The sequence below is a fragment of the Cetorhinus maximus genome, chromosome 5 (assembly GCF_964194155.1).
Source record: "Cetorhinus maximus chromosome 5, sCetMax3.hap1.1, whole genome shotgun sequence".
Taxonomy (NCBI): Eukaryota; Metazoa; Chordata; class Chondrichthyes; order Lamniformes; family Cetorhinidae; genus Cetorhinus; species Cetorhinus maximus.
Window position 1 is genome coordinate 136346018 of NC_135883.1, and position 14422 is coordinate 136360439.

General features: G+C 42.3%; 1 protein-coding gene across 1 annotated transcript in view; it reads right to left on the reverse strand.

Annotated features, from left to right (window-relative positions):
- popdc1 (popeye domain cAMP effector 1) overlaps positions 1–14422 on the reverse strand; it is a 54740-nt gene that overhangs the window by 15476 nt on the left and 24842 nt on the right. The window contains exons 5-7 of the mRNA XM_078542864.1: positions 13819–13943; positions 4730–4917; positions 2157–2265 (exon numbers count right to left, since the gene is read on the reverse strand). Coding sequence (XP_078398990.1) covers positions 2157–2265; positions 4730–4917; positions 13819–13943 — 422 coding nt within the window. The remainder of the gene's footprint in view (positions 1–2156; positions 2266–4729; positions 4918–13818; positions 13944–14422) is intronic.

Here is a 14422-nt window from a genome sequence, read left to right on the forward strand (position 1 = left end):
AGCCGGAAGATTCAGCCCATGACGTTTTTATGCTGTGGTTGAGTTATCCATCCGTTCTGGGTGGGCCAAAGGAAGTGAAGAATGGGACAAGCCACCTCACCTGGGGCTTCAGGACTGAGTGGAAACCAAGTGGCTCGACATAGTGAAGGGAGAAAGGGCTGTTTTTGGTCAGCCACTTGTCAGCAACAGAGTTAGACCACCAGAGGCCTGTGAACATATGTCTGCTCTATTGAGTAAGGGTTGGGTGTAAGAGCAAGAGAAATGGGGAAAACAGAGAGAGAAATTTAAAAAATTAAAACAGAACATTTATTAGGGAAACCATGGATGTGGGTGACAGCTAGTATTAGTATTACTAACATGTTGTATTCTAAAAAACAAAGATAAAAATGAAATAATAGGAATTAAATAAGTGTGTAAAAAAAAGCATGCATGACTCCCAAATACAATTTGCACATAGCAAAGGTATGTTGGCATTGTTGTTTAATGTAACCGCTTTAATGACAAGTTCCACTTCTCCATTTATCAACAATGACATACTCCCATTTTCACTAATGATTTTATTCACAATGGTCAGCAATTTGTCACCACGGTGAGTGCCTGAACGGCAGCCTAAAAGCCAAGGGGAACCCTGCCTCGACTATTTGTATTGACTTCTAGCCACAATATTCAGCTGTTTGGCAACTAATTAGTTGCTGTTGGGGCTCTTGTCTCTTTTAAGGATGGGCACTAACCCCCAGAGCTGCCAATCAATCAGAGAGCCAGCAGCTCAGCAGCCCATGTCCAAATGCAGCAAGACCCGGACAATATCCAGGTTTGGGCTGACAAGTGGCAAGTAACATTCGCATTACACAAGTGTCAGGCAATGACCATCACGCCTGACCATCACCAACAAGAGAGAATCTAGCCATCGCCCCTTGACATTCAATGGCATTACCGTTGCTGAATCCCCCACTATCAACATCCTGGGGGTTACCATTAACCAGAAACTGACTAGCCATATAAATACTGTGGCTACAAGAGCAGGTCAGGAGCTAGGAATCATGTGGCGAGTAATTCACCTCCTGATTCCCCAAAGTCTATCCACCATCTACAAGGCACAAGTCAGGATTGTAATGGAATACTCCCCACTTGCCTGGATGAGTACAGCTCCCACAACACTCAAGAAGCTTGACACCATCCGGGATAAAGCAGCACACTTGATTGGCACTCCTTCCACATTCACTCCCTCCACCACCAAAACGCAGTGGCAGCAGTGTGTACCATCTACAAGATGCACTGCAGGAACTAACCAAGGCTCATTAGATAACATCTCCCAAACCCACAACCACTACTATCCAGTAGGACAAGGGCAGCAGATACATGGGAACACCACAACCTGCAAGTTCTCCTCCAAGCCTCTCACCAGCCTGACTTGGAACTATATCACCGTTCCTTCACTGTTGCTGGGTCAAATTCCTGAAACTCCCTCCCTAACAGCACTGTGGGTGTACTTACACCACATGGACTGCAGCGGTTCAAAAAGGCAGCTCACCACCACCTTCTCAATGGCAATTAAGGATGGGTAATAAATGCTGGCCTAGCGGATGATGCCCATATCTCATGAATGATTTTTTTTTTAAGTGGCACTGGCAAAGAGGATGCCATGGGAACAGGCCACCTTTCCAACCAGGTAAGTGGAGTTTGAGTTTGGAGGGAACTAGTCTGGAAAACCCCGATGAGGAGGGGCATGATGGGAGGGGGGCAGGGGGCGTGGTTGCTGCTGGGACACCCACTCCTGCTGAGTTGGCCTCTCCATGGGCCACGGAATGGCTGATTAGGAGATCCTTCATCGTCTCCAAGCGGCCTCCCCACGGTGGAGGACATATCTACCACTGGCAAGATGCCATCGGTGGCAGGACGAGCTCTTAATTAGCCATGCAAGTGTTTCAATTGGCCACTAAGTAGGAAGGCTATCCTCCATCTTCTCCGCCACTGTAAAATTTCACAACAGCAGGAAGGCAACATGCACCCTCATTTTATGGCTCCCCACCTTCCCATCCCGCCCACCCTGCCTCCTAGCCCATCTGTTGAGGGCTGGTAAAATCGAGCCCAATGGTTTCACATGCATTGTCCATGTACATTCCAAAGCTGGTAAAATGCGCTACTCATAATTCTACCTGAAATTTTTCTCCTTTTTTCATCTGAGTTGATCGAAATTCAGGAGAGTCGATGAAAGAAGTTGGATAAATGTTGTGCAGAAAGTGCCCACGGTAAGAAACTTTCATCCTGTCAAGTAAAGAAGTTACTGTAGAAAGATCACACGAGAACAATCGATACCCAAGGAGGGTAATCGCATCACGTTTCAGAGGAAAAATCATCTCAGTCCTAAAATGAGATTTCGATCCATCAATAATTCTGCAGAAGCTCCTGCTTATAACATATCAGGAGAATTATTTGAGACCATATGGATTGAAAATAATGTTCTCCCCATTATATAACTGAAGCACGAGGTCCTGAATTTTGTATTCCAAACCCTTGCAATAAAGACCAACATTCCATGAGCCTTTTGATTACTTTTTGTACCCGTCCACTAGCTTTTAGTAATCTGTGTACTGAACACTCAAATTCCTTTGCTCCTCCATAAGCCTTATTTAGAAAATATTCTGATTTTTCTTTCTCGGACATAAGTATGTCTCACACTTCCCTACAATGAACTTTATCTGCCACAGGTTTTTCCACTCATTAGCTCCCTTATAGCTTAAGGCCTCTCTGATAGTATCTGACAGAGAGGGGCAAAACTCATGGGTCGCAGAATGTAAGATTTTCAGTTGAGTCAACCCTCTGAAGTACTGTAAATATTTCACCAACATCAAACTTCATAGTCCAATCTTCCTCAATTGGACCGTGATCATGAGCTAATATTCAGACTTGCCATATTTCTGCTACTATGGAGATGAGCATGATGCATTAACTGGAGATACATGTGAAGAGGTTTCACCGCATTACTGCTTGTGTGTGCTGGAGTTGGCACTAGAAAACAAGTAGAATATTTCACATGGTGCAGTGTGGAATTTATCAACCAACTGCTGAAAGGTCACAATCTGATCCTAGTGAAGGAGTGGCTATTATTTATAACTTTTTGGCTTCATACCAGCTCGTTACTTTACACTTTGCAGCAGAAAGCCAGGGCAGACGCAACTGAAGGAAAAACTCCTGAAACACACTGAAGAATGAGAGAAATGGGCAGTCTCTCTCACGCACAGTACGGAGAACTTGTATTTTTTAAAGTGCAAAAAATTCATTGGCTGCTGCTAACAGGTTTAGAACAAGATCTGTGAAGAAAAGGGTAAACTAAATTCATGATTACAGCTATAACAGGTTCTCTGTGAAGAACCATGGGACACTTTCTATATTAGAGGTCCTTCCTACTTGCACCTTGTTGTTGACGATACTCCAAGCCTTTTTATCACATCACTGCTGCACTTGCATATATGGGCCTGGTCAAGTTGGCCATCAACAGGTCCAGGCAGCGGGCGATCGATGGGGGAGACCCGCCCGATTGTTTGTCCCTCTTCCGCGGCTACGTTCGCGGCCGGATGTCCCTGGAAAGGGAGCACGCGGTGTCTGCCGGCACCATCGAGGCCTTCCGTGCCCGGTGGGCACCGCGGGGACTGGGGTGTTTTGTTGACCCCTTTAATCACATCTTAGTTTGATGTTTGTAAGGTTCCTTTAAAGTTTTTTTTCCTTGATTTTACAGCTGACCTGACTTAGGGGCTGTGCTTAATTTCTCCCTTGTTATTGTTAATTTAGTTAATTGTTTTGACTCGAAAAGAGTTACATTCTAAAGTGGACGGCCTGAACAGTTAACAGCAGAAACTGAATAAATTAGAATAGTTACAATAACTGCACTAGATGACAATCACCTGGTGGGTCTAGACACAGAGTATAATGTCAGTTTGGTTCAGCTGACAGCACTCTTGCCCATTAATCAAAAGATTACTGTCATGTTCCACAGTTTGACAGCATAATCTAGGCCAACACTTGAGGTAAAAGCAAAATACTGCGCTGCTTACCCTTGTTCTGCTATTCACACATTCTTCTCTCTTACCTTTATGCCACTATCAGCACCTTCTTTAGCCCTTACCACTACCATTAATACTCTCATTGTCTTGTGTCCATGACATCTTTGTCAATCCCTCTTAACCCGCACCTATCACTGACCTTCTATCCAGTTTCACCTGCTCCACATCCCTTAAACAGTATAAATTTAATCAGATTTCTACTTGTCTTTAGCTCTGAAGAAGTCATACGGACTCGAAACGTTAACTCTGTTTCTCTCCCCACAGATGCTGTCAGACCTGCTGAGTTTTTCCAGCATTTTCTGTTTTTACTCCAGTGAGGAAGCGCTGCACTGTTTAAAGTGGCATCCTCTGAATGAGACATTGAACTGTATATCTGTTCAGGTAGGTGTTTAAGATCTTATCATGGTTTGATGAAGAGCAGACAGCTCACATCTTGGCTAATATTTCTCCCTCAGCCAATGTCACTGAACAAATTATGCATTTCCTATGCTTTTACAGAACCTCGCTTTGTGAATCTGGCTGCTGCTCTTGTCTACACAATAGTGGCTACCTCAAAACATAGTTCATTGAATGTAACGTGCCTTGAGATGTCCTGAGAATATCATGAAACAACATGTAAATTCAAGTTTTTTTTAAAATACAAAAACAAGAACGTATTATTGACTTACTTTCCCTTTAATAGGACACTAAGTCGATCGTCAACAGACGTTTTATCTTCTGCAGCATAGGTCTGATCTTTTTTAAGAGTCATAATACTACAGAACTGTCCAGTCAGTTTTTGGAACAAATCTGGAGGGACATGAAGTGGCTCAAACATTCTCCTGTAAAGCACCTTGAGCTCCTTATCAAGCTTAATCTGAAATAAAATAATATGATTAGTTGCAATATAGTTTACTGATTTCAGTGCAGCACGTGGACAAGTCTAGATATGTGTAGGTGACTACAACATTCAGGCTTTTTGGTATATTTGGGCACAAAATGATTTTTGATAGTATTGACAATATGTTCTTCTTCTTTAGAATTAAAATTATAAAGAGGCATTCGTTGTAAAAGCATTGTACACTTCTCTTTAAAAGATTGATAAGCTTTTTAAACCTTGTTATTCAAAAGGTCTTGGGCTTTATCTCCCATGATCCCAAAAATATTACTGGCTAGATTGAAGTTATCACTTTGTCAAATCTGGTTGGTATAATATTGATGTGAATTTTCCCCCGAGGACCAGATTTGGCTTCCTTGTTACACGTCATGAGCAACTACATAAAGGTAATGGGGTGCCTAATGGGGAGGTCTAAGGGCTTTTAAATTTGAGAAGTCATTCCCGCCTCCACACTTATGGTCCAAATAAGAAACAAATATTTATTCCAGGAAAGATGGGCACTGGCAGGAATAAGTTTATAGTCTCAGGCTTGTACTTTAAAGGCCATATGTGCAAAGGTTTTGATTAATTAATAGCCAAATTAGATTGTTACTGCTTAAAGTATTGAAAAGCATTCCTCTAATTTACTTTTATTGAATGAATAATATAAAAGGACAAAAGCTCAGTGTTAGAAGCTGACAAGGTTGCAGTATAAGAAACAATAAGAGACATAGGGAGGTAAATAAGGATATAATGATTATATGGCATCAATCTTTAAAACGCTGGACACTGTAGGAGTAATGGAAGGCTGAAGAAAGTTACAAGTTCTGCAGCTTAGAAATCCTGGTGAAAAATTGAGTAAACTATGCAATGAGTCTTTGGGTGGCATTCCACGTGGAGGCAGTGATCCCTCACCCTCCAGCTTAAAAGTCAGGGGGAACCTACCTCGCGCGGCCGGGATGCCCAGAGGCAATCAAATGGCCAACAACTCTCTAGTCCCAGCAGTAACACTGAGAACAGTGGCCACTGCTGGGACTCCAGCTAATCCCCAATGACGATCGTCGGGTAATAAGATAAGTGGAGCTGGTGGCGGTATCAGGAGGGTGAGGGGGTGGAACAGAGTTTACCTGACAGCCTTGCCACAAGGTGTGGACACCTTCTTTAAGTGACCATTAATTGACCACTTAAGGGCCTCACTTGGCCCAAGGGCAGGGAGGGAGCGTCCAATGCCTCCCTCACTGCTGGCAAAATTCCAGTGGCAGCAGGAACACCATGGGCACGGAGCCCTTCTCATGCTACTTGATTTTACCCCCACCCCTCTCCTTTGGGGTGGAAGGGGGTGTTGGTGGTGATAACATAAAATTCCACTTTTTATTTCAGGAGTGGAAAGGTAGAAGGGAAAAAGAATGCAGGATGATGTAACTGGAGCTTAAAACAAATAATTACCATAATAGTATCTACAAAATGAAAGTGTGACAAGAAAATATGCGACAGGGAGTGAATGAATATTATGAGCGGCATATTTTTTTGTAGATCCTATTCAGGAATTTTGAGATGGGTCTTAAAAGTCACAGGTGTCAATAAATTAAGACAGTTGATAATTGAAGAAGGGTTAAATTTGAATCCACTGAAGATCAGGGATGGTATACGTTTGTCAGGCTTCCAAGCGAAGGGAAGAGAATTGGAAGAAACAAATGGCAGTAACTTCCAATGGGTTCTCCAATCTCTGCCAATAACTTCAGCAGAAACCCCATAGAAGTGGCAAAAAACAGCCAAAAATGTTGTTTCTCCTGGTTTCCCACCAATCTTGAGATCAAGGGATTCCCTACTACTACAAAAATTCTATTCCCAAATTTTCAATACCCAGTTGAAGGGGAAAGGAAAAAATAAATCAAGTAATGATGAAGCCAGTCACTGCAAAGAGGTAGAGGCGGAAGCACTAATCAGGTGAAGAAACAAAGTTATGTAGAGTGGAATCATCGCAAACATGTAGATAGTCATTGAAATTAAGGAACTGACTGGGAGGGATAACAAGAGCCCTTGGGAATCAGTGTCAATAAAAAAGGGGTAGAGGAACTACAGCACAAACATAGTAATTTGAGAGGAAACTAGATAGTCATGAAGCAACCTTCGGTGGGAGGCCATACCATCATAATCTGTTTAGAAGTATGCTTAGAAAAGGGCTCGGGCATACACTTGCCTTTCATCTTTCTGACTAGGGTTCCAATCTAGCCCAGATTAGAGGGATGGTAGTGCCCTCTGTTAGCTATCAAGCACCTAGATGTCCAGCCGGACTCAATCCAGTGAACATGGGCTTTTGGCACAAAGTTAATTCGCTACCAATTGACAATGTTAGCAAACTCAAGCATAGTTGGTGAGGGAAATGCAAAAATGCCATAGTGGTATTCTCCTGATGTGTCTGAACCACTGTAATGGTACTTTATCTGACCTGGGATTGCTTGATGCTGCCACTGAGTAATGAAGTAAAAAGCCTTCCATTACTCAGAAAAATATATTAATGCAGAGATTAGACAAGCATGTAGTAAAAGCAGAACGGTTTCAAAAGAAGATTTTAACTTCCATATGGATTCGGAAAAGCAGGTGAACCTATGTCAGATAGGCAATAGATTGAGAGACTGTTCAGGATAGTTTCCTACAATATGTTGAAGAAGCAACAAGGGCATAAAAGATTTAATAATGCGCAATGAGACAGATTTAGTTAACAGATTAACCCTGCATGACCATTTCTCTAATAATGGTCATAATATGATTGAGTTCAATGTTGTGTTTGAAAGGGAGAAATGCATAAGACTACAGACTTGGCTAAGACCAAGTTCAAGGGATGAGTCAGAGACTGTTGACAGTAAACTGAGCAAATCTGTTGCTAGGTAAACTGACAAAGATCAGCGGGAGATGTTCAAAAAAAGATTATGTGATACAGAACCAGTTCATACCCCTAAAGGGCAAGAGCTCCTTGTGCCAAAAAAAACATACAAGAATGTGAAAAATAGCATTAGTCCTGGTGAATGGGAGAGGCACTAAGAATAACAAAGGGTGTCAAAACAGATAGTAAGAGCTACAAAAAGGGAATATGAAAAGAAACTGCAAGGGATATTAAAATCAGCAGAAAAAACCTTTACAATTATGTCAGAAAATAAAGGTGGGTTAAGAGCAATGTGGGCCCCATGACAATGGTGATATCTATGAAAATAAGGAAATGGCAAACATGTTGAATAATAACTTTGCGTCAGTATGTACAGTAGAGGAAGAGGTGAGCACACTGGAAATCCAAAGAGACTAATACTGAATCACGGACAGGACACAACAAAATTAGCATAAGCAAATCCCCAGGATCAGATGGTTTTCATGTCAGGGTTTAAAGAAAGTAGGTGTGAACATTGCAGACGCCCTAACTTTGACCTTCAAAAGCTCTCTCGACTCAGGATTTGTTCTTTTAGATTGGAAAATTGCAAAGCACTCCGTTACTTAAAGACAGGAAAACCAGGGAATTACAGGCCAGTGAGCCTAGCATCTGCTGTCAGGAAATTACCAGTGTCTTTAATAAAGGGTAGAATGGCTGAACACCTTGAAAATTTTCAGCTGATCAGAGAGGGCCAGCATGGATTTGTAAATGATAGGTCACGCCTAACCAAATTCAATGAATTTTTTGAAGAGGTGACTAAAGTAGTGCGTGGGGAATTGTATATGTTATTTAAATGGAATTTCGGAGTCTTTCAAAAGAGACTGTTAGGTAAGGCTGAAATTCAGAGCAAGGGCAAATGATTGACCTGATTAAGAAATTGGCTGAGTGACAGGAGAGTAGGGATAATAAGTAGGCACTCTAATTAGTTGATGGAACTAGTGGCATCCAACAGGGATCTGTGTTGCGGCCTCAGCTATTTGCTGTATGTATTAATGACTTAGTTTTATTATTCATTCAAGGGTTTCGCTGGCTAAGCCAGTATTTATTGCCCATCCCTAATTGCCCTTGAAAGGTGGTGGTGAGCTGCCTTCTTGAACCTCTGCAGTCCATGCGGTGCAGGTACATCCACAGTGCTGTTAGGGTTATGGAATAGAGATTATGAGATGGAGAGCTATATATGCAAGTTTTCTGATCAAACAAAGATGGGTAGCATCGTAAGCCATGTAGATGAACGCATGAAATACCAAAGAGATATCAATAGATTTAGATGGACAAAACTATGGCAAATGGATTTCAATATAGTCAAGTGTGAAGTCATCCACTTTGGACTTGCAAAGTATAGATCAGAGTATTTTCTAAAGATTCAAACAGTGCTATCCAAAGTGTATTAGGGGCCCAGGTACACAGATTTTTAAAACACCATGAACAGATGTAAAATAAATCAAAAAGGTGAATGGATTTTTTTTTTATTCGTTCATGAGATGTGGGCGTCACTGGCTAATTCAGCATTTATTGTCCATCCCTAACTGCCCTTGAGAATTGAATGGCTTGCTAGGCCATTTCAGGGGGCATTTAAGAGTCAACCACATTGCTGTAGGTCTGGAGTCACATGTAGGCCAGACCAGGGTAAGGATGGCAGATTTCCTTCCCTAAAGGATATTAGCAAACCAGATGGGTTTTTACAACAATTGACAATGGTTTCATGGAATGCTGGCTTTGCATTATATTCCTCTAGATATAAAAGGGATAGAAGTCGTGCTGCAGCTATACAAAGCACTGTCACGTCAGGAGTGCTAAGAGCAGTTATGGGTGCCACACCTTAGGAAGGATGTACTGGCCTTAGAGGGAATGGGTGGAATCGTCGGTGCCCGCTGGCATCGGACATGCTCGGTGGCATGAGCGAACAATTGGCGAGAAGGCAAAAAAATTGGTTTCATGACATCATGAAGCCAGTTTGCAATCGCCCGCTCAGCCCGTCGATTGTGGGCCATGTTTCCTGCCATCGGGAACCTCATTGTAATACATCTGCATATCATTATAAGGCCAGCCTGCTGGACTCATTCTCCCCACGCCAACATATTTCACAACTGCACATAAGTGATGTGCACCTGGCGAGTTGCAGTTCACTCAGGACTTCGAGGTTTGTTTACCTACCTTGCTTCGGTCAGCACTCTCAGTCTTCAGTGCCAGGCTTCGCAAGCGGCACCACACCACACTTTTAGTCGGGGTTCATGGCAGGTCTCTACCTACCAGACCAACCATAAGGGGTGTCTTTGTATGGCTGCAGGGCTAGGGCTTGCTTGAGGAAGGGGGAGAAGTGGCCTTCAGGGTGAGGGGCTGCAGGGTGAGGGCTATATTGGGGAAGGGGTTTGTGTGGGGGCATAAGTTGATCTGTGCAAGTGACTTCAAGATGGTGAAGGCTGAGGAGGCAGTCTCCAGAGCAGATGAGGCCAGATGGAGATGTGAGGGCGTGTGAAAGAGTGAGTGGTGATGTCCCTTGAGCTGGCAGTGAGTGAGATGCCAGTGAACATGTGATGGGCTTGAGTGTGAGAGTTTAGAGTGATGAGACAGTTGCCTTACCCTGACACCACGGGTGAGATCATTCATCCTCTTTCTGCACTGGATGGCCAACCTCTTCTGCGCAGCATTGGCACTAATCACCACTGCCATCGCCTATCAAGCCGGAGTGGTAATGCTGCTGCCTCTTCTGCAGCCAGAGCAGGGTTAGAGGACATCACAGCGGGCCTCCAAGGTGTCCAAAAGGCGCTCAAGGGACGTGTCACTAAACTTGGGGGCTGCAGTCTTCCTGCCTTTCGGTGCCATGTATTCTCTGCAGCAGTCATGGGCTGGAAGCACTGAGAGGTGTGCAGGTGGCTATACTTTAATGTGGCGCTAAGCACAATGTAGCAGCGATGTGACGGCGTGGCAGGCGAATGAGAGCCTGCCCACCATGGAAGCGGCGTGTTTCCCGGCAATGCATAATTACTACGGCGGGTTTGGGACGATACAGCGCGAGAAGCCTCCATTGCGGCTGGCAGGTAACACCTGCTACCGCACTTAGTGCAAATCTGGGGCGATTCCGCCTACTGTCGTGTAGGTTTACCAGAATATTACATGGACTTCATGGATTAAATTATGAGGAGAGATTACACAAACTAGGGTTAGATTTCCTGAAATTCAGAAGGTTAAGGGGTGATTTGATTTAAGTTTTCAAAATACTAAGGGGAACTGATGGGTTAAGAGGAGAGAAAGCATTTCCCCAAAATACTGTGAATGCTGAAAATCTGAAATAAGAACAAAAGATGCTGTAAAAACTCAGCAGCTCAGGCAGCATCTGTGGAGAGAAACAGAGTTAAGGTTTCAGATTGATGACCTTTCATCAGAGAAACTATTTCTACTGGTTGGAGATTCCAGGACCTCTCCTTGAGCCAAAGCTTTCAGTAGTGATGTCAGGAGACACTATCAAAGGTGGTACAAGTTTTGCAAATGGCAGTTGATGCTAGGTCAATTGTTAATTTTAAATCTGGGATTGATGGATTTCTGTTGATAGTATCTTTGATCAACAGAAATCTAACAGAAATGGTATAAAGGCAGGCACGTGGAGTTAGGTCACAGATCAGCCATGATCTCACTGAGGGGCAGAACAGGCTCAAGGGATTAAATGACATATGCCTGTCCTATGAGCATCCCTACATCAATGAGCCTAAAAAGTATATGATGCCAGGCCCCAATTAAGACTTTAGTGATATTGAAGGCAATGACAGATGTTTCGTTTAACTATACAAAAATAGAGTTGCAGATATGCATTGCAAAAACACCATGATGGCCAGTGGAATGATTATGCCAGGACTTTCAAAGTGATGGATAATTTGACAGTTAACAGCAGCTTTCAACAGTTTAGCAAGTACTGATGTAAAGCAACAGAGATATATTTAGAAGGGCAAGAGGAATAACCTTTTATTATTGGGTGAAAGTGAACAAGAACTTCCTTTTAATAAAAATACATTTAGCAACTCCAACAGTGGATATCCAGAAATTACAAGCAAAGGTAAAGCCAGCTTGAGATGCCTCAGACTGATCAAAACAGATGCAATAGACAAGATTTTTCTTTAAAGAAAAAGGGTCTGCTGGAACAGGTACAAACCAAGATGTAGAAATAGAAAAGTTCCCATGCAAACCGCAAAGATATATTTGTTTGGCTGCCCAGATGCTGCTGAGTGGTAGACATTCTTTTATAAATTACAGAAGTAAATAATTTTTTAAAAATATATAACATTTTTATTTCCCACTTTCAAGAAGGGGCAACAAAAAATGTCCTCCAACAAGAAGTGACTGTCCTCCTCTGAAGGACAGCATCTGGTCATACGGCATGGTCAAAATGACAAGCACACATTCAAAGGCAGATACTTGGAGTTGGTCAAAGATTGGAACTCATTGGATGTTGGAACAGACTTAAGGCTGATTCCTGTTCCTTTGGCTGGAATTTTCCGGCCCCGTCACAGGTGGGATCCATTGTGGGCGAGGCGGCGCCCCAACCAGAAGTCCATTGACTTGCGACGGGACCAGAAGATCCCAGCAGTGGGCGGGTGTGGAAAATCCCGCCCTATATTCCTACGAGAGCAAAATATAGCCACATGGAGAATCAAGCTTAGATCTTGTCATTTCGGTATTGAGTACTGTAGCTTTTCTCTCCTGCATTTCCATTCGATGGTTCCACTTCAAGGAAGCAGGCACCTGTATTATTAAGAGCCCTGGGCATTGAATGAGGTGCTGCCAGAGTATCATAAATTCAATGGCCCAGACCTTGCAGCCAGTGGAGAAGCAAGACCTCAAATGAAAGCTACCCACAAAGATCTAGTAATGTCCCTTGATGGGGATTTCCCCTTTCCCAATGGCAGTTTAAATGTGGCGCCAAGTCACAGGATGTTTTAGCATGCAGTAGCAGTGATATCAGCAGGCAGGGAGATAACCAATCCAACTGAAGCATTCACACACAATAAACTAGCAGGCTAAAAGCACTTCAATTCCTTCCCTTTTAAATTTTCATGCAGCAAAACAAATGATTGGTTGTGTTAAGATAGAATCTAAAGATAAACAGACTTTTAGAAAGAAATTTTGTTTTTAAAACATAAATCACTGTGGAGAAATTTGACTTTCTACAAATATAAAATTAGCTTCTCAGGGCCAATATGGGTGTTCAGCAATAATTATGAAGTTAATACGCCATAAAAAAACCCAGTTACACCTCGTTCAACAAGGTGCAACTTTTTCAGGGGTTTTTCAATGGCTGTAACTTCTGGATTTCCATATTATTCTGTGCCTGTCCAGACTCCCAATGTTGTTGTCAGTTTCAGTGGAGTAACTATAGTGACACAGACAACATTACCATAGCAAAATCCGGGCCAAGATGTATTAACTGAAAATTCTTACCATTAGCATAGTTGTATTTTATACTCCAAGAAAGAACAGTTTTCCAAGACAGAATCTTGCCATTCTTTTTAAGAGAGGGGTATTAATCAAAAAATGTATATTTAAGTGATACAATTTCTCCATAAATGGAGTTCAAAAATTTGGTTTAAATTCTTCAACCTGTTGGGGATAATCCAAACATCCACACCAGTGAGACAGCTGATCACATCATGACACATTTCCCAACCAGAAGAGAGTTAGATAGACTCTGATATGTCTCTGGTCTACAATGGGTACTTAGCATTATTTTACTCTGGATGCTGGTTCCATTCAGCATTCAGCGGCAATTTCAAAATTTTAGTGCTAGGCAAAGACTCTGCACTTAAAAGATTAAAAGCAAACTGCCAAGGAGTGTAATTTTCACTGCTAGCATACTTGTTATGCACTCTTCTAAGATAGTTGTTAACCTGTTCATATCCTAAAATAGCATACAACAGGATTTCAGCTGAATGCATTAACAGTGCACTATCAGAGGAACATAAACCTCAGAAAGAGTGGTCTATACTTACAGGCCTCCTCTTGTACAACAGATAGAGGAAATGCAACATGTTGAGAATAAGAAACAGGGAGTTCCAGATCAATATGTCTAAAGCACATCGATAAATCACTGCCCACACAATGAAGAGTGCACAACCTGTGAAAGGAAAAATCAAAACTAGTCAACCTAAAAGCCCCCGTCATAGAAACAGTCTTATACAGGTGCCAAGTACGGGGGGAAAAAGTCTAATGAGAAAAGAACGTATGAAGATACATTGCTACAAATTACTGTAAATGACAATTATACAGACTAAGGCACTCAATCTGTCTACTATTTTAAAAAGTAACCCATTTAAAATAAATGACAGAATCGCCTGCAGTCATGTCCAGGCTGTACTGAATACTAGATGGCTGGCACTGATTTAGATGAAAGTAGCTCATTTGAGCAGTTCTTGTTACATCATAAACCATGAAAGTTAAACTTTCTTGTTATCAGAGCTCTAGAGCTTTAATTACCACCTTATACTCACTATTGTACATCTGCAATTATCTTAACATACATAATTCGGTCATAGAAATACTGAAAAAAAATCACCAGAGGCTGCATTATAATATCATTTGGCAGGTGATGCATCA